The sequence below is a fragment of the Camponotus vicinus genome, unplaced genomic scaffold, assembly GCF_025532165.1.
Source record: "Camponotus vicinus isolate PSW18456_S1 unplaced genomic scaffold, iyCamVici1.0 SCAF_8, whole genome shotgun sequence".
Taxonomy (NCBI): Eukaryota; Metazoa; Arthropoda; class Insecta; order Hymenoptera; family Formicidae; genus Camponotus; species Camponotus vicinus.
This window is the reverse complement of record NW_028141980.1, coordinates 8996807-9014468: the sequence shown is the minus strand read 5'-3', so window position 1 is coordinate 9014468 and position 17662 is coordinate 8996807. Positions and strand designations below refer to the sequence as shown.

The window sequence follows — 17662 nt, the reverse complement described above, 5'->3', positions numbered from 1 at the left end:
ACGTTTGATACAAAAGTTTCTTATTTTTTCACGTACAATTCGAATCTGTAATAAAAAGTACCACGTTCCCCTAAAAAAATTCAACTTCCGATCCGGATGGCGTATTTCCGGTCGGAATCAAAAGTTTAAAATATCACCATTTGATAGAGCGTACCCGATTTACTTGAAAATTGTTCGCGATTTTTGATAAAAGCCATTTATTTTCATTTTAAAAGGAGTGTACGGGTGTTTTGGGACACCCTGTATATATATATATATATATATATATATATATATATGTATATACAAAATGTTTCTAAATTTATGTCAGAGATTTTAAGGGCGTATTATAGAGGTCAAAATAAGAAAAAAAGTTCTTATAAACTTATTATGGATTCAAATATGCTTTCCCTCCCTTAGGAGTTATAGCCTCCTAAAGTTGGTGGAAAAAATCGCAAATGAATATAACTCGGAGGGAAAGCATTTTTGGACCCATGTTTATAAGAACTTTTTTTCTTATTTTGACCCCTAGAATACGCCCTTAAAATCTTTGAGATAGGTTTAGAAACACCCTGTATATGTATATATGTATGATGTAACATGCACATAATTAATATAATTTGCAATATGTAAAAAATGATTTAAACATATTTCAGGACTCAAGGTTTAATCGCGAAATTGACGCGTTAACGGGATACCGTACGCGTGCCTTACTGTGCATGCCTATTAAAGATTGCAATAGTGACGTAATTGGCGTAGCACAGGTAATCAACAAGCTTGGCGGCGAAGGACAATTCACTGCGCAGGATGAAAAGGTTTTTGCCGGTTATTTACAGTTCTGTGGTATCGGTTTAAGAAACGCGCAGCTTTACGAGAAAAGTCAATTGGAAGTGAAAAGAAATCAAGTAAGCGCCGATTTTGTTAATTAGAATTACATGACGGAAGATATAATTGTATCTTGTCTAATTAACATATTAATATTAGGTTCTATTGGATCTGGCTCGAATGATTTTCGAGGAACAAAGTACGATAGAGCACATGGTTTTTAGAATTCTTACGCATACGCAATCGTTGATTCAATGCCAACGTGTTCAGGTAATTAACATAAATATTTACTGCGAGAATGAGATGCGTTTATATGAGCAAAAGAGAATGCGTTAGAACGTCATGATTGTTTTCAGGTGTTGCTCGTGCACAAAGCTTCAAAAGGCAGTTTCTCGCGCGTCTTTGACTTTGAAGCAAACGATCTCGCTGGCGAGGATTCTGATTCTCGTACTAGGTGAATCAAGGCATTTATAATTGCCATTCCAGCCATTTTTTTCGGTAAATTCTACAACTCTTTCTTTTTTACAGTCCGTTTGAGAGTAGATTTCCTATTAATGTTGGCATCACGGGTTACGTAGTGACAACCGGTGAAGTGAGTATCTCAATTCACTCTATCTCGACATGACTACGAAAACATTAGTGTTCGAGATGATAAAAAAAGCGATTTATAGACTGTCAACATACCGAACGCTTATGAGGACCCGAGATTCGATCCGTTAGTGGATGACGGTACCGGTTTTAAACACCGTACAATTCTTTGCATGGCCATCAAGAATTCCTCCGGTCAAATAATCGGTGTTATTCAATTGATCAATAAATTCGATGATCTGCCGTTTACAAAGAACGATGAAAATTTCGTCGAAGCGTTCGCGATATTTTGTGGGATGGGAATTCATAATACGCACATGTAAGTGTATCCATGTCCGCATGTATATCTTTATTGTGTATATTTTAAATTTACTCTTTAAATATCCTAGTGTATTTGTTTGTTACTTAGGTATGAGAAGGCTGTGATAGCAATGGCGAAACAGAGCGTCACTTTGGAAGTATTGAGTTACCATGCATCGGCGTCATTGGAAGACGCGCAGAGATTGAGGGTAGCTATACTTTTAGCTGTTGGCTCCGCGATATTTTGTAATTTTTTAAGTTTATTGTTTATTCTTTTGCTTCGACAGAGTTTACGAGTCCCGTCATCGGTACATCTTAAACTGCACGATTTCAAGTTTGACGATATACATATGCAGGACGACGACACTCTTACCGCGTGTCTCAGAATGTTTCTCGATTTGGACTTTGTCGAACGGTTTCACATCGATTACGATGTACTTTGCCGTTGGTTGTTGAGTGTGAAGAAAAACTATCGAAATGTTACGTATCACAATTGGCGACATGCCTTTAATGTGGCTCAAATGATGTTTGCCATTTTGACAGTAAGCATTTTTTTTTAAGAGTAATACCGATTCTTATTCACAAAACGAGTATATAATTCTTTCGTCCTCCTAGGCTACACAATGGTGGAAGATCTTTGGTGAAATTGAGTGTCTTGCGCTTATCATCGCTTGTTTGTGTCACGATCTTGATCATCGCGGAACAAACAATTCTTTTCAAATAAAGTGAGCACTATTATTTACTTTTGAATCACTTTATATGCTTTGATGTAATCTCTTGTTTACTAAAGTACTATTTCTTCGTTTTTAGAGCTTCCTCGCCATTGGCACAGTTGTACTCGACCTCAACAATGGAACATCATCATTTTGATCAATGTCTGATGATCTTGAGTAGTCAAGGAAATCAAATTCTATCGAATCTTTCGCCGGAAGAATATTCGCGCGTAGTGAAGGTTCTCGAAGATGCGATACTCTCAACCGATTTGGCTGTTTACTTTAGAAAGCGTAGCGCTTTTCTTAGTTTAGCACGCAGTGGCGGTTATAATTGGGCCTACAGTGATCATCGAGATCTTTTGCGCGGAATGTTAATGACAGTTTGTGATCTGGCCGCGATTACTAAACCATGGGAAGTCGAGAAAAGAGTAGCCGAACTCGTTAGTAGCGAGTTTTTTGAACAGGGTGATATAGAGAGACGGACGCTTAACATTACACCTATTGTAAGCATCAATACACGTAATAGATTTATAAAGCTCGAAAACGTTCTTTTATGCGACTTTATTTTTCGTATTTTATAGGATATTATGAATCGAGAGAAAGAAGACCAATTACCAATGATGCAAGTCGGCTTTATCAATTCAATCTGTCTTCCTATTTACGAGGTTCGTATAGTTTGACAAATTGATAATCTTAATAAAATATTTTGTTTTTTCCCCGTATATTTATTACTCTTTGCGTTTATTTTAATAGGCATTTGCCCAGATAACGGATAAGCTTATGCCGCTCGTTGATGGGGTTAGTATGAATAAGCAACATTGGCTGGAAATCGCCGAAAGTAAGTGTCAAGCCGAGAATTGCACAAATCACGATAGGACGCCGTCAACATCGGTATCCGATAACGAGGAGACCAGCGAACAAGCGGACCAATAGTCATTACATTGATGTCATTGATTGCTAGAACGCACAAAAGAAGTCATGGCGATCGTCCCTTAATTACGTCAAAAAGAGAAAATATGAGATACAGTTTACAAATCTTATATCTTTTACAAGTCGTCTCCAGTGGTAACTGGTTTCTTCGTCTCAACTACCAGGGCCTGTGTCCTGCACGCGAAACAGGTGATATATATACATTTTATATATACATATATAAAAAACACTCTACACTACTTCATTTCCGTCAATTAGATTTTTACGGATTCCACAGATCTGCTGATCAAATAGACCAAACATTCAACTTTTTCGCGTTGAACTCTTGTATCTTGATCAAAATTGTTCTGTATATTTAACATATAAGTTGAAGAAGTTATAAATACGTCGATTGAACGATCTTGCGAAATACGATGAGAAAGATCTTTGTTCTCTTTCTCTTTCTCTCTCTCTGTCTTATCTTGTCTCTTAATTCTTCTTCTTCCTTTCGTTTTCGTTCTCGTTCCCACTCCTCTTCATCGCTCGTCCATCTACTTCTCTCTATCCGTCTTCCTCGTAAACTAAACCGATCAATCTCCATATATGCTACTATTGTACCTGATTGTATTGTATATATATTTACTACGACAAACTTTTGATGTAGAGAGAGAATGAAGACAGGGAGAGGGAGTTGATTCTCTAAAATATATGCTGTACAATAGTTTTCGATGCAAATCGACTCGTCAAAGGACACAACTGAACGGAACGGCGCTTATACGCGCTAATTAGATTATATATTTGTATACCAAAGTGTAAATTTATATATCGAGATCGATTGCGATTACGGTCACACGATAAAATAGTAATTCAAACTTCAAACGGTCTGTGACATGTGCTAATTAATTAATTAGCAGTTAACTGCGACGGACATGCTACCTGTCAGGCTTCTCAGTTGCTTTGTCTTTGCTTTTTATTTCCAAGATGGATTCCTCGAATCGATCTCGATCCGAACAGAGCTGTTTTTCGTCTTTGCGTGATGCTGTCACATCGTATTAAAAAGAATAAATGATGAAAAAGCTATACGTTCAGCAAGTGACAGCATCTATATATTTTTTATTATAGTTGTAAAGTTTAGCATTTTTTCATGTGTGTTTTACTTTCTATATATAATACTTAATGATATATAATGTATGTTAAATATAATCATCTATTTACGTCTTGATAACAAGAGAAACATGCATATCATTAGGTGTTTGTTGAGAGAGAGGGAGAGAGAAAGAGAGAAAAACGGGATAGCCCTCATATCCGTTATCATATCATACGTGGGAAGCAAAACGCGTGTGGATTATAAGGGACTAATCTCGCATTCTCTCGACACATTTACCCGGCATATATAATCCACGACTACGAGAAAAAAGACGAAAGACAGTTTAGGCATTTAGTGATCGCATGTGTGATCGTTTACTTATATAATCATAGCGCGTGACTTCCTCTATATGTTCCTTTAATCCTGCAATCTTTAAAGTGATCTATTCGTTTTTTTTTACTTTAATATATATATATATATCCGATTCCAAGCGGTACTTGGTTCTGCGTCGCCCCCACAAATAACGACGTGGGATGAAGTGATGAAAATATAAGTGTGATAAAGTTTCCTCGTGTGTGCGTAACTATAGCATGGGTGTATGCTCAACAGAGAATGCAAGAGCGAGCTATTGTACAGTTATTTTTTGTGTAAATTATATCGTGAAATATGGCGCACTTCTATCGTTACGATAATAACGATTAGATAGCGCGCAAGTCATATATATTATATATATTCTACGAACAATATCTAATATATAAAATGAAAATAAATTATGTCAACATACGTAACACCCCCGTGCGTACCCTTCATCACGTTTCCTACAGTCCCGCTGCGTCCCATCGATCATAGTTAACAGATTGCGTTTCATTGTGTCCGGGCTGATCGACACAGTTTCGCAACATTAACTAATAGACCTTGATCGATTGATGCGTGCCAGATGCGCGTGACAGATCGGGCCAAAGCATATGATATGCATACTCGCTTCAAAATTAACGTTTGGTCTTTACAATCTTCTTCACAATTTTATTTCCATTTCTTATTACAATTCTCGCATCGCAATAAAATCCAAACCAGCTTATTTTTCATTTGCAGAAGACTATTATCGCGCAAAAATTCCTAGAGAATAAACTTGAATGGAAGGATATTGTTACTGTTTTTGCGCAATTTCGTGACTTCGTATGACGGACAAAACGACATCGTTGCCGAGGCTGACGAGTTTATCGTAGGCTTGCGCGTGGGTGAGTTGACTTATTGGCTCCCCGTTCAATTTAACAATCACATCGCCCGCTTGCAGGCCAGCTGTATGAGCTATACCCCCGATCGACACCTTGTCGAAAAAACAATAATTTAACGATAATGAGAGTCACGCAGAGATATTAAAACATATCTTACCCTGACGATGGTTAAGGGAAATGTAAAGTCCACGCCTCCGGAGAGTCGAAAACCCCATGGTTGACCGTTACATCGCGACAATTTGAGGTCGGTAGCGATCGCCATGGTGAAGTATCAAAATTCGTCTTACCTGAAGGTAGATTAGCACATTTTTAATCATTCGCAAATGCGTTTAATGGGTGACGTAATCACAGAGACGAGTAAATCCTCGTGTTACGCGCCTTTTCGAATAGCAGGCACACAGTTTCTTTTTTACTCATTCACCACGACACGATCCACGTGCTACTCGAATTGAAATAAAAATCGGATTTAGATTCTAGTGTACCTAGTCTAGGTTCAAGTTCGAGCAACGATCGAAATTCGCTGACTGACTTTTCGTCGGCCTTTACGTGGCGCGTCGCGCATTCGAATTTCGTTCGATCCTAATGTTGCGCATGCGTCGCACATATTATTACAGGGTGTGCTCGAAAACTCTACCTGTCAAGGTAACATTTAATTGACCAATCAAGAGCAAAGATTTCCTCGTCCCGATTGGTCAATTCAAAGCTACTTTATCCCACGAATAGAATTTTTGAACGCACCCCTAATGCGACGTGCGCATGCGCGAGATGCGCGGCTCGAGTTTGCGCGCGGCCCGAGGAAACTGCGAAACAATCATCGAGAAAGAGATTATCGAATCATCGCTACTCATTATTAAGGTATTAGCTAGGAAATTGCCACGAGAGAGTAGCGCGATTAAAGCGTCAAATGCCTCCCGAGGCGCTTTATCCGAGGAATTTAATCCGGTTTTTTGCGCCGATATTGGAGCGAAAATGACGTTTGATTCCGCGCACGCCCCAACGACGACCTCGGTCCCTGGTCTCGGCAGGAGACAGCTGAGTCCTCGCCGAGTCACGAATGAGCCTCCGGAGAGGGAGCCTCGTTCCCTCCGTGAAACCTTGTGTACCTTTGCCGGCACTCATCGTTAATAAATCGCTAATAAATCGCGCGTCGCTCCCTTCGGTTGGCTGGTAATCGTCTTCTCGCGGACACGTTGGACGTCTCCCGCACGCATTCACGCGGGAAACGAACGGAGTGTTAAATGTCGAGGGTAAGTGCGCGATTATTCACTGTCCGCTGGACCGCAACCGTAGTATTTCGAGACGACGAGTTTTCGATCCCGCGCTCTATCACTTTGTCACTCGCTGTATCATCAATTTATAAGCTACGTTACAATCCATCTATGTTATGTAATACGCAAGAATGTCAATTTATTTGATTTTTTTGAGGATAAATTAGAGGATATCGTGAGACATCTTTGATGTGTAAATTTTTCGCGCGACATTTCGTCTATTTTGACCGCACTTGATCTCAATCTTGTATAATTTAATAACGCGATAAAAATGTTGCTTCGTTCATTTTTACGAATGACAGTATTTTCGAATCGTTATTTCGTATCTTATAACGAGTATATGTCAAAATATTCAGAACTTGTCAATCTTTCGAAGAAAGTAGTCGCTCCGACAAGTGACAACCGACTGTGATAAAAATCGCAAATGCACACATGAGCGCATGTACAATAATTTGTCATAATACTTTACAACATTTCAGTGATTGGTAGAGTGTCATGGTTCTGGTGAATGGGAATATTCATCGCACACAAGTAGCCTCGACTTGCGTACGGATACGCTTCCGTGCAACCTTCGCGTGTAAGTTTTTAATCACCTCATGCAATTATATCTTACGCAATCAAGATTCACATATAAGAGTATTATTCCCGCGTAAAGTGGGGGAGAAATTTATCTAAAGCTCTAGGAAGAGAAAAATATAATCGTGCAAGTTATGACGCTAGACTCTGGTCTATCGATACGCGCGTTTAGTTTGCGTAGTTTAGTATCGTATAAAATAAAGTTGAGGGGAGAGAGGGGGAAGGTTGAGGGAGTTAGAGAGAGAGAGAGAGATGCGCCGCGAAAGAAGAGATAGCGAGGACACCTCGAGGAGGGGAGAGGACGCGAGAGTTCTGGGGGTGGCTGTGTCGTGCCGGTGGCTGCATCGATCGTCTCTACCACTCGCTATAGCGGCCGTTTTCTACGGACGCGGACAATGCGACCTCGCCGCGCCAGAAAAATACCGTAAATCGCGATAGCGACTCGTCGCTTCGCCGCGCGAAGGCCGCCGTCCCGAATCGGTGCGAATCGGCTTGACACGTGGACACCTTGGGGCTCGTATCGACTCGTCGCGCTATCGATTTCGAGACGAAAATTAAAAGGGACCCTCGCCGACTCGCACCCAAGCGTGACAGTTCGCGCCTGTTTTTCTTTTCCCAATCGTTCCTTTTTCCATCGATTCGACGTCGCGCTATTTTTTTATCTCGCTTACGTATCTTTCAAAACCGACGTCGATTATTTCGCAACGATAAATACAACTGTTCTTTCTCTCTCTTCTCAACTTTTATACGCGTCTTATTATCCCAGCCAATCACGCGAATCATGCAACTGGGTATGTGAGCGCGAACGATACTACGAGGGGGTTGTTGAGGTTTATTCAAGGTTGAGCGAACCTCACGTGTCGCTTGTCAAAGGCCAAGTAAGTCGCTGGAAAAAAAATGGACTCGCCTATATATTCCCGGGTATTCTATTTTACGACACGTCGGAAACGAGACACGAAATCGAGCGATAGCAGGCCGATAGCCGATGCTAGTAATATCCTCGACTCCGCCTCGCGCGTTCGTTCGGTTTAAAATAGCGGAGTACACGCTCGCGAATAACGGGGAAATATCTTACGCTTATCGAGCGGCTAACGCGATGATTATAATCGCGTGAATTAATCAGCGTAATCGGTTGTTCGCACTTGGCTCTGGGATAGATGGGACATATCGCATTGTATCATTTGTTTTGTGTTCGACGTAGACGCGAGACCTTCCGACGAGTCTCCGATGGAGGATCGAGAGGGGTGAATCGGAGGCGGAAATATGCCCGGGCGATCACCGGCGAGGGCGTACGAGCGGCCCATTGCGAGCGCGGGCCGCAAGTTCGCCGCTACTTGAATGTCACCGCCGGAGGTGAGATTACCACGGTAAAGTAAGTTGTAAAGTATTTTGCGATCAGTCTCTCGTGAGAGACTGAAAGTTTCTTGTTCGCTCATCCAATTCCGTATCGATGGTGTCTCGCAAAGTTTGTTGCAAGTATAGCGCATGCAACACTTGTCACTTGCGTACAATTCATTAATTAATCCGCTCGTCAATAGGATTTCTCTTTTTATTTCCGAGAGAATTAACGTGATAATTTTGTGCGGTTTTTCCACGTGGATAGTTTTCCCGTATTTTTACTACCGTCTGCATATTCCGTTGTGTGTGTTTAATAATTTTGATATAAAAATAAAATATTCTTCCTTTTATCTATCGATTTATTCTTTCTCGAACCTTGTGTTGTGTTTTCTTTTAATAGAACATGTACTTACAAAGCGTTTATTTATTATTCACATCTATTCGCAATTGTTTTGCTTATTATGAAAAATAAAAGATTGTTTAATTTTTTGATAATAATTCTTTCTGTACAAGGTATAAAAGAGAGAGAGAGAGAGAGAAATAATGAAAATCTTGCCAAATTTTATCTTACCCATCTACTTTCTCTCGCGGTAAACTTTACTTTCGAATAAATCAAACATCTCGGAGATTTCGTTTCGTTACAAGAACAAATGACCAGGGCGCGGGATGGGCGAATCCTGGCTCTCGATCTTATTCGCTGCCACGCTGACAACGATGACGATGACAGCGGTAACGAAAGCCAATCCATTTTTGACACCGTCGATGACCGCTCGTGACGATATCATCGATTTGGTTTGTCTTCATCAATCTTGATATTTTGCAATCTTGGTAACTTTCCAAGTTCTTTTTTGATATTGTATTACTTTTTTTTTTATTATCTTAAAGTCGACCATCGACGAAGCGCTGGACGTGATAGAAGCGGCATCGACGGGTTCTCTGGGCGAGGTGTGCGTCAACTCGGCGGGATTTAAATCACTACCAGCTCGTGTCGTTTTAGACTCGAAACGTTACGACACGGCGCGTCAGAAGACCGATATGACCGCGAAAATCCTTGAAAATTTCGGGGCTGCTGAGGCGATGCAACGTAATGGTGAGTTGGAATCATCATGTATAAAGAAGACTAATTTTAAGAAATATAATGTTTGCATTCTTAAAAAGATATTTGACATGTATATATGATTAATATATACATTTAATAGCAGTTGTAACTAAATGTTAAAAGAAATCTTACTCACATTCGACTATCTATCGATATCGGTAAAGCCTTATATCTAGCAAAGCAATATAATCTTTAATCGTTAAGAGATAAGAAAAGAAAATGAGAAATCTAGTGAAATATATGTATACATATTTGATGGAAAAAGTAAAATTAGAATCGTCTCTATAAATGAATCGGAATTAGTGCCTGATTCCCAATCTATATTTTCTATCTGGCATTCAATTGGCATCTACGACACCTGTTGCATACGTAGCGAGTAACGCGCGCACCAAAAGTCAATCGTCGAATACGATGATGAGTACTCACGACAAATAACGGATTCACGTAGCTCTTTTAGATGCCCTGACCAAGTCGCTGCTCATGTCGGTGGACGACGCGCTAGAGGCGAGGATGATCGCGCTAAACGCCTCTACTGGTACAGTGATTACCGCGGTATGGCTGAAGCGCAGTCCTGGAAGCGTAGGCGAGCCATCCAAGGTCGAGAGTCACGCGCTTCAACCTGGATCACAGCCGGATCCCAATTTACCGTGGTTCGAGAATGCAGGCAGCAGTGCCGGATTAAGGTTCGCCGCGTCGACTATTCGCATCTTTGGCGATTTTACTTGTCTACAGAAGCCAAACTTTCTTCTTGTAAAACTTCTTCTTATAAAAAGATTTTTTCCAATTTTTTTACATATTTTTTTTCGCATAGAATCACTTCCTTTTTGTATCCTTTTTATATAATAATGGGCCATGTTATATTTATTCAACGAAATGTTAGTACGCACGCACGCACGCACACGCACCTTTGTACCTCTGTTTCGCACCCTGTTGTTCATGTTTCACACGTTGCCTTTCTCTTCTAGTAATGTCTCGTTTATCGGAGTGAACTGTAGAAACTCTCTATGAGAAAAAGATCAATTTCATTTAGAATTAAAAACAAGAATTGTGCGAATGATTAGTGCTGTGTTTTTTTTTTAATTTTAAAATTGTATAAAGAAACTATCTTAAAAGAGAATGTTATAATTGTAATTTGCACATAAATGAATTTACTTACATATTTTCTTTAGAAAATATCCTGATAATGGTGGATAAATCCATATATTCGAGACGATTCGTCGAAAGAGAATTGCGCGCACTGGACTTGTACAGGTGCTCCACGATCATTCATCATCCTTCATCATCCCGTACGAGCGTCAAGTCATAGAAACTCGATATTCGCGTACAATATATAAACAATGATTTTCCGAAAGCCTTCGTATCATAATGATTAATGGCAAATAACAATAGTCGGGATGACCGTGAAGTGCCGGGCATATGACTCGTTGCACGAAACACACGTGTTCACCAAAAGATATATCGAAGTTTCTACGGCGGCTTGTGGCGTTTGCGTGTGATCCCAGGTCACCGAAATTCATGCAGTCACCGCCGATTGAATCCTACAGGGGTTGGTGGACCATCCCGTACTTCTCTTGCAAGTCTCGCCGCTGGCTCATCTCGTACAGCGTACAATTGCCGGATGTTCCCAGGTTAGTATGACAGCTTACTTGGTGATTTTAACTAATACTTGTAGTAGTAATCCGTGTTGTAATTGACATTTCATTGAAGGATACGAGAATTCATCAGCATAGATATTGATATAAGCGGATTGGAGGTCAACCAATGTTTCACGCCGCATGTTCAAAGTCGCAATAGTAATCAAATAGCCTTCTTCTGGGGCACACATAAGTGTCATAGCGGAACTACGGAAGTAAATATTAAATATTTTTTCTTTGCGATATTTGCATAAAGAAGAAAGCATTCTCTTATTTTTTCGTATTTTAGTGTGTGTATCAAAGTCCTGGCAGCCGAGTAAACGAGGGCGCTGGTTGGGCGAAGGGCGCGTACATGTGTAAATGTCGGCAAGGTTTTTACAGCACCAGCCATCATCGGGACGGTTTCGATGGAATTCTTGTGGAAGGTCAGGATTAATTATTATTTGCTTGTGCATTATAATCTTTTCCTCTACTCTTCGCATACGTATTTGTTATAGCTGCGTGGAAGGAAATGAGAGAGAATAAGAGCGATTTCTTCGAGAAGGCATTCCAATGTCTGCGCTGTGCACCGGGATGCGCCAGATGCAAGGGCCCCGAACCTTGCCTAGCAACGTACAATTGGCCCTTTAGGTATTTTTTTTATCCTGCGTTTTCTTTTGTCGCTCGACATTTTATTTCAATCATGTCTTGTCACTTTTCAAGAATCACGCTGTTAGCTGTTTCAATTTTTTGCGCGTTTGGCACCATCGTCCTGGTAGCGTACATGTATCAGCATCGCAAACTGAAAGTATTCAAGGTTGCTTCGCCGATATTTTTATCCATCACGCTCTTGGGCTGCGCTTTGATGTATCTGGAAGTAAGTGGAGAGAGACGTTCCTTGCATTCTCCTTTAATAAAAATTCCGTCGAGTATTAATTTGAATAATGTCTTTGCAGATGGCCGCCATATTCCCGGTCCTCGACATGTATTCGTGCATTGCCACAAAGTGGACGAGACATATGGGATTTTGCGTCTCGTATACGGCGCTGTTAATGAAGACTTGGCGGTAAATAATTATAATTAGCGTATTATCACATAGTTGAAGCGCTGAGAATACGAATGAACCGAGTCACATGATATTAGTTTCAGAGACAAAAGTTATTATATTATAATCGAGAAAGTATATAAATAAAGCGCTTTTGATCTCAAAACATAATAATCTTTTTTTTAAGAGAGATGGATAGAAAGTATTGCTTTTTAGCAAATTTACCGCAATTGTAGATCTGCTTGTATTTTTAGCGCTTCAATTTTATTTTATATAAATTCGCAGTACCACATTTATACCTGACATTTTTATTTGTAGGGTTTCGCTCACGTATCGGGTGAAGAGTGCTCATAAAGTTAAATTGACAGACAAGCAGCTGTTACAATGGATGGTGCCTATACTACTAGTGATGTTGATTTTTCTTGGTACGTGGACTGTCAGTTCGCCACCTTATGCGGAAGTAATCACGGATAATCACGACTTAAAGTTTTACCAGTGTTCGTACAACTGGTGGGATCACAGTCTGGCTATCGGTAAATATAAAAAAGAAAGAAAGAAAGACGATAGCGATATAAAATATCAATTGATTAATTCGAATCTAATTGATTGATCTCTTAATAACAGGTGAAATTCTCTTTCTTGCCTGGGGCATAAAAGTATGTTACAACGTGCGAAATGCGGAGAGTCTATTTAACGAGGCCCGTTTGATAAGTTACGCCATTTACAATATAGCCGCGGTGAACATAACCATGATTGCCATTCAGTACGTAATCATGATATAATATATGTATATTATTACATATGCACACGAGTTTCTAGAAAATATATATCATGTCGAATGACGTTTATCTGCAGTCTCTTCATATTTCCTCGAGCCGGGCCGGATATCAAATATCTGCTTGGCTTCCTGCGGACTCAACTCTCAACGTCAACTACGGTCTTTCTCGTATTCGGTCCTAAAGTAAGATAGTTGTGACAAAAGGATGAGATTAATAATTGTAGTGATAAAATGGAAAAGTTTGTAGGCCTATTTAAGTCATATTACACTGTTCCCAATGTAATTTTGTAATAATTGTAGTACATTTACCGATACGCTTGATCAATTTTTTAAATATCTATTTTGTTTTTTTAAGTATAGCGATAAATGGCTAACTCATATAGTACCATATATTTTAAATTCTTGTTTAAGGTAATCAGAGTATTGCGAGGTCAGGGAGATCAATGGGATAGTCGAGCGAGAGCGCGAGGCGTCACCGCGAGCTTCTCTTTGAATGGGATTGGCTTGGTGCCGGAGGAGACGACAGATTTATATCAAGAAAATGAAGAGCTTAAGGTTTATAGTTATATAATTATATAATTCGGCATCTTTATATCTGTACTACGATATAAAGCGAATAGAAGCACTGGAGCAATTTTTCACTTATCCTAAATTCTATGCTTAGGAGGAGATCCAAAAATTGGCTGCGCAAATTGAATTCATGAAGATCGTGCACATGGAGGTGCACAACAGGCACATCAAGCCAAAGATGGGCGGTTACTTTAGCACGCATGGTCACGGTCACGGGCATCCATCCACCGGTCAGAGTCCCATCGCCAAGAGTTCGACGGCCAGTTTTATTCTCAAAGTATGTATCTAAATCGTCCTAAAATTTCATTTCGATTAATCTTAGTATACGTAGCATTTTAAAAATCTAACGACATAAAAATTGTCGTCACTTTTTCTCTGAACTCTGACATGATTTTTCTTTGTGGATTTTTTGAACACTGCGTAAACGCGCGATATACTAAGATTAATGCGAAAGTAAGTTTCATATCGATTCGAATTCTCGCATCGAACCAAGTCCGTTGCAAGAGCGTTTTGGGAAATAAATTGGAGTAATTTATTGAGCAGACGGCCGTGGAGCGAGGTGCAACGGCAGCCGCAGCCGCGGCCGTCGAGGATTCGACCTTCCCGTCCGGAAGTCTACACAGAGCGCGAAGGATAGAAATGTTGAGGGAAAGGAAAGCGGAAAGGGAGAGAGAGCGCGAGAAAGAGCGAAACAAGGACAAAGAGCAGAAGGAGAGACCGCAGCAGGAGAAAGTGCGAGAATCGAGCGGCGAGAAGGTTTGACTAGTGATCAATAGCGATGAGGTAAATAACTCATCTCTTACTTAATCTTGCCGCATTTTCAACAATCTTCCCACCTAAGCCTTTCTTCTTCTATCATAATTTTTTTCTACATCCACAGGTATGGTTGTGACGAAGACAGTGTTCCGATGAAAGCGAGAAAAAGAGAAGAATCTTATATCCGAGGAGAAGAAGGAGGAAGAAAAAATTGGAGAAATTCAGGTTGTATCCTCTAATGGACAGGAGACTGCCCGTATTTGTATAAAGCGCTATACATATAATCAAAACTATCGCGTTCACTGTCTTCGCGCCATTGATAGCGATATCTTGGTAATTATTAGATGTACGATATATATCTTGAAATGATCAAAAAAATCTCTATCGAATCGAACGCACGAAAAAGCGAAAGGCGACGGCGATGGCATTTCATGTTCCTATCCGTTTGCAGTAGCGACAACGTCGCTATGTTGACAAGAACATGACTATTGTTATATATTAAATTTCGATAACATTTTTTTCCGATATAAAAAGCACTCTTAATGCATACAACAGACGCCACCAATGCGACTAATTAAGTAAAGTAAAACAAATTGTTATTTATAAAGAATAAATATATTTTGTTGAGAAATTAAGAGGAGCAAACGAGAGAATTGTAATGATTGAGCTGTCACAAATGCACAAAGGAATGCACAGACGAGTCGTCGTCGCTTTAACGATACAATTTCGCTTTCCGCAAGTGTGATATGTGTCGCTTCGTCGCGAGCATTCGATAGAATTGTAAAAAACGCGCGTGTGTCCTTAAGTTTCCCTTATTGAAATCGTTTACGTCCATTTGCGATGACGCGCGCGCTTTTGCCAAACACAGAATCGCTGAGATCTTCCTCGATATTAAGGAGATAACGGGGAAGACAAAAAGAAATCCCTTCTTAAATGTTACATAAGCATCACGATGTTCTCGGGTTTTAAATAGTACTGTTTCTCAGGCAACCTTATCATGCCAGAATGAAACATTGTCTACTCTCGAAAGATATACAAATATCGCAATTTGAATGTAAATGTTAATTTAAGCGATAATAATATATAATACGAATAAAATAGGCGCGTACTTTTCCGACTTGGACACTCGACAGGCTTGACCAATAAGTGTTAATAAACACGTATGGGATTTCTTTATTTAATTTTATCTCCAAATTTTATATCTCATATTCGATGTAAGAGATAACTCTTCTTCGTGCTCTTTATTGTTTTCTCATTTATATTACTTTTTTTTAATTTGAAATATTTTATTCTCAGTTTTCATAGAAATTTTAAACGTAGAGTTGCGTTTGAAATTGCAAACAATCGAGAGATAATTATTCGTAACAAGATTGTATAAATGTTAACATAAATGTGACAATAATGTTACACAACGGGCTGTAAAAGAGTTCAACTTTGTCGACGATCGTAAAGTTGTCGTCTGTGGCCCGTAGAGAAGAAGAAGAGATAAATCAAAACGAGAAGAAAGTTAAAAAGAGAGATAGAGATATAAAAAATTGTGCGATTAATAAGACCTTTGCCTCTTGTTGGTTTACACTTTTTTAAGAGCTTACGTTTTCACGATAGAATGCTGTTATCGTAGATCGCGTACAGTTGTGTGTTAACAACGACCGACAGATATTGCTGTTCGTGTCTAAGATATTTATCGTTAGTAATATCGTTGTTGTTGAATATGTGACTGGATGGAATGGAAATGAGTGATGCAAAAAATATGTGTGTTACAAGTACAACGTAGATATATTCGATTGATGAAAAATTTGTCGAATATGATAAATCTTGCGAGACTCACATGATGAGATCGTATGGATCGGTTTACTTTAATTCCTTTAAGATATTTGCATTGCAATATTCCTGTCTTGAAAATATAAATGACTATACTTTTTAATCTGTTTTAATCTGTTGCTATGATAATTAATTCTGATAATTTATTCTGCTATAAAAATTAAATTTGAATATTAATCGTTTCCTTCATATCGGAATAATTTTCAAATAGTGAATATATGTATTCGCGACATAGATGATTTTTAATAAGCAAAATTTTTGCACTCTTGCGTTTATCTAAATACGTTAAAGATATATGAAAGTATCAATTCGTCGAGCGGATTGTCAATTGCTAAATAAGCACGGTGAGTCAATTTCGAGGATCATCACGAATCGAATCTATCGCACGGAAGCCTGATCTCGAATCCCAGGCTAGTGATTTGTGAAGAAAAAGAGCGAGAGAAAGAAGAGAGAGAGAGAGAGAGCGCGTTTCGCGTATAGATAATATACATATGTATATCCATTATTTGTTTAAGGGAATTATAGCGTAATGGACAGGAAGATTTTCACACACACTCACATTTCTCCGATTAAGTACAAACGACAACGCGATAACGATCTCATTGCGTTGCTATACGTGCGCTCGATGTAGATCGTAAAATGCGCTATATAGCTTGTGGCGCGCGCGATAGCTCGTAAGAGATGAATCTGCTTTCGGTGTTGCATATCGTATGTGTGAAAAATCCGTTTCGTTTACAAGAGAGAGAAAGAGGAACAGAGAGAGAGAGAGAGAGAGAGAAAGAAAAAGAGGCAGAGTGACGTCTCTGCGCTAAAATCGACAAGCAGTCGCGAGTTCGATTCATGCAAGATCCTATCCATAAATAGCGTTATTTTCTCGATATGAAGAGGGAAGGAGACGAGAGGCTTACGATCGCGCGGATAATCAAGGCGCACGTGGGAGGAAAATCAAATGCGCTCGATCCCCAACTCTGCCCCGCCAAACAAATCAAAAATATATGTAGAACCGAAAACATATTTGTAAAAAAGATATACTGTGTGTATGTCAGTGAATACAATAATCTTGGAGGCTAATGTAATGAGACATTTTCTTCTTCTACTTTTCCTTTCAACTCGATAATTTGAGCGGGCGGACGCGCTCAAAATTAATTTAGCGAATGCTTAG

The 17662-nt window shown here is 39.5% G+C and overlaps 3 protein-coding genes and 1 long non-coding RNA gene across 20 annotated transcripts in view; 2 read left to right on the top strand and 2 right to left on the bottom strand.

The window, feature by feature from the left end:
• The window catches only part of LOC145975657 (dual 3',5'-cyclic-AMP and -GMP phosphodiesterase 11), a 28636-nt gene extending 23452 nt beyond the window's left edge, over positions 1-5184 (top strand). For 5 of the 6 annotated variants that reach the window (XM_083106299.1, XM_083106295.1, XM_083106296.1 and 2 more), the window contains 11 exons: positions 636-884; positions 964-1074; positions 1161-1258; positions 1333-1396; positions 1476-1711; positions 1802-1901; positions 1980-2234; positions 2308-2417; positions 2503-2908; positions 2987-3070; positions 3159-5184. In XM_083106299.1, coding sequence (XP_082962425.1) covers positions 636-884; positions 964-1074; positions 1161-1258; positions 1333-1396; positions 1476-1711; positions 1802-1901; positions 1980-2234; positions 2308-2417; positions 2503-2908; positions 2987-3070; positions 3159-3338 — 1893 coding nt within the window. In that variant the 3' untranslated portion in view covers positions 3339-5184. The remainder of the gene's footprint in view (positions 1-635; positions 885-963; positions 1075-1160; positions 1259-1332; positions 1397-1475; positions 1712-1801; positions 1902-1979; positions 2235-2307; positions 2418-2502; positions 2909-2986; positions 3071-3158) is intronic. The other variant, XR_014440035.1, reaches the window with a different exon arrangement.
• Positions 5185-5410: 226 nt separating this feature from the next.
• Positions 5411-6206, bottom strand: LOC145975666 (PDZ and LIM domain protein 4). Of its 2 annotated transcripts, none has more exons than XM_083106326.1 (3): positions 6119-6206; positions 5794-5923; positions 5411-5728 (listed from the first exon to the last, which is right to left on the bottom strand). In XM_083106326.1, the coding sequence occupies exons 2-3, from the start codon at positions 5896-5898 to the stop codon at positions 5549-5551; spliced, it is 285 nt and encodes a 94-aa protein (XP_082962452.1). In that variant the 5' UTR covers positions 5899-5923; positions 6119-6206; the 3' UTR covers positions 5411-5548. The 2 variants fall into 2 exon arrangements, with proteins under 2 accessions (XP_082962452.1, XP_082962451.1); XM_083106325.1 differs by having other exon boundaries at positions 6015-6203.
• Positions 6207-6420: 214 nt separating this feature from the next.
• Positions 6421-17571, top strand: LOC145975658 (putative G-protein coupled receptor CG31760). Of its 11 annotated transcripts, none has more exons than XM_083106307.1 (19): positions 6422-6883; positions 7384-7481; positions 8682-8833; positions 9477-9610; positions 9704-9908; positions 10366-10600; positions 11420-11545; positions 11625-11766; positions 11841-11976; positions 12049-12181; positions 12254-12407; positions 12487-12596; positions 12894-13108; positions 13200-13338; positions 13431-13536; positions 13765-13908; positions 14018-14200; positions 14464-14706; positions 14804-17571. In XM_083106307.1, exons 4-18 carry the CDS (start codon positions 9485-9487, stop codon positions 14683-14685), a joined length of 2376 nt encoding a protein of 791 aa, XP_082962433.1. In that variant the 5' UTR covers positions 6422-6883; positions 7384-7481; positions 8682-8833; positions 9477-9484; the 3' UTR covers positions 14686-14706; positions 14804-17571. The 11 variants fall into 11 exon arrangements, with proteins under 11 accessions (XP_082962437.1, XP_082962433.1, XP_082962430.1 ...); XM_083106304.1 differs by having other exon boundaries at positions 9464-9610; XM_083106303.1 differs by having other exon boundaries at positions 8682-8847.
• On the bottom strand, positions 9960-12548 carry LOC145975670 (uncharacterized). Its single transcript, XR_014440047.1, has 3 exons — positions 11074-12548; positions 10823-10919; positions 9960-10748 (listed from the first exon to the last, which is right to left on the bottom strand). It is a non-coding gene; the product is annotated as an uncharacterized LOC145975670 (long non-coding RNA).
• Positions 17572-17662: the final 91 nt, after the last annotated feature.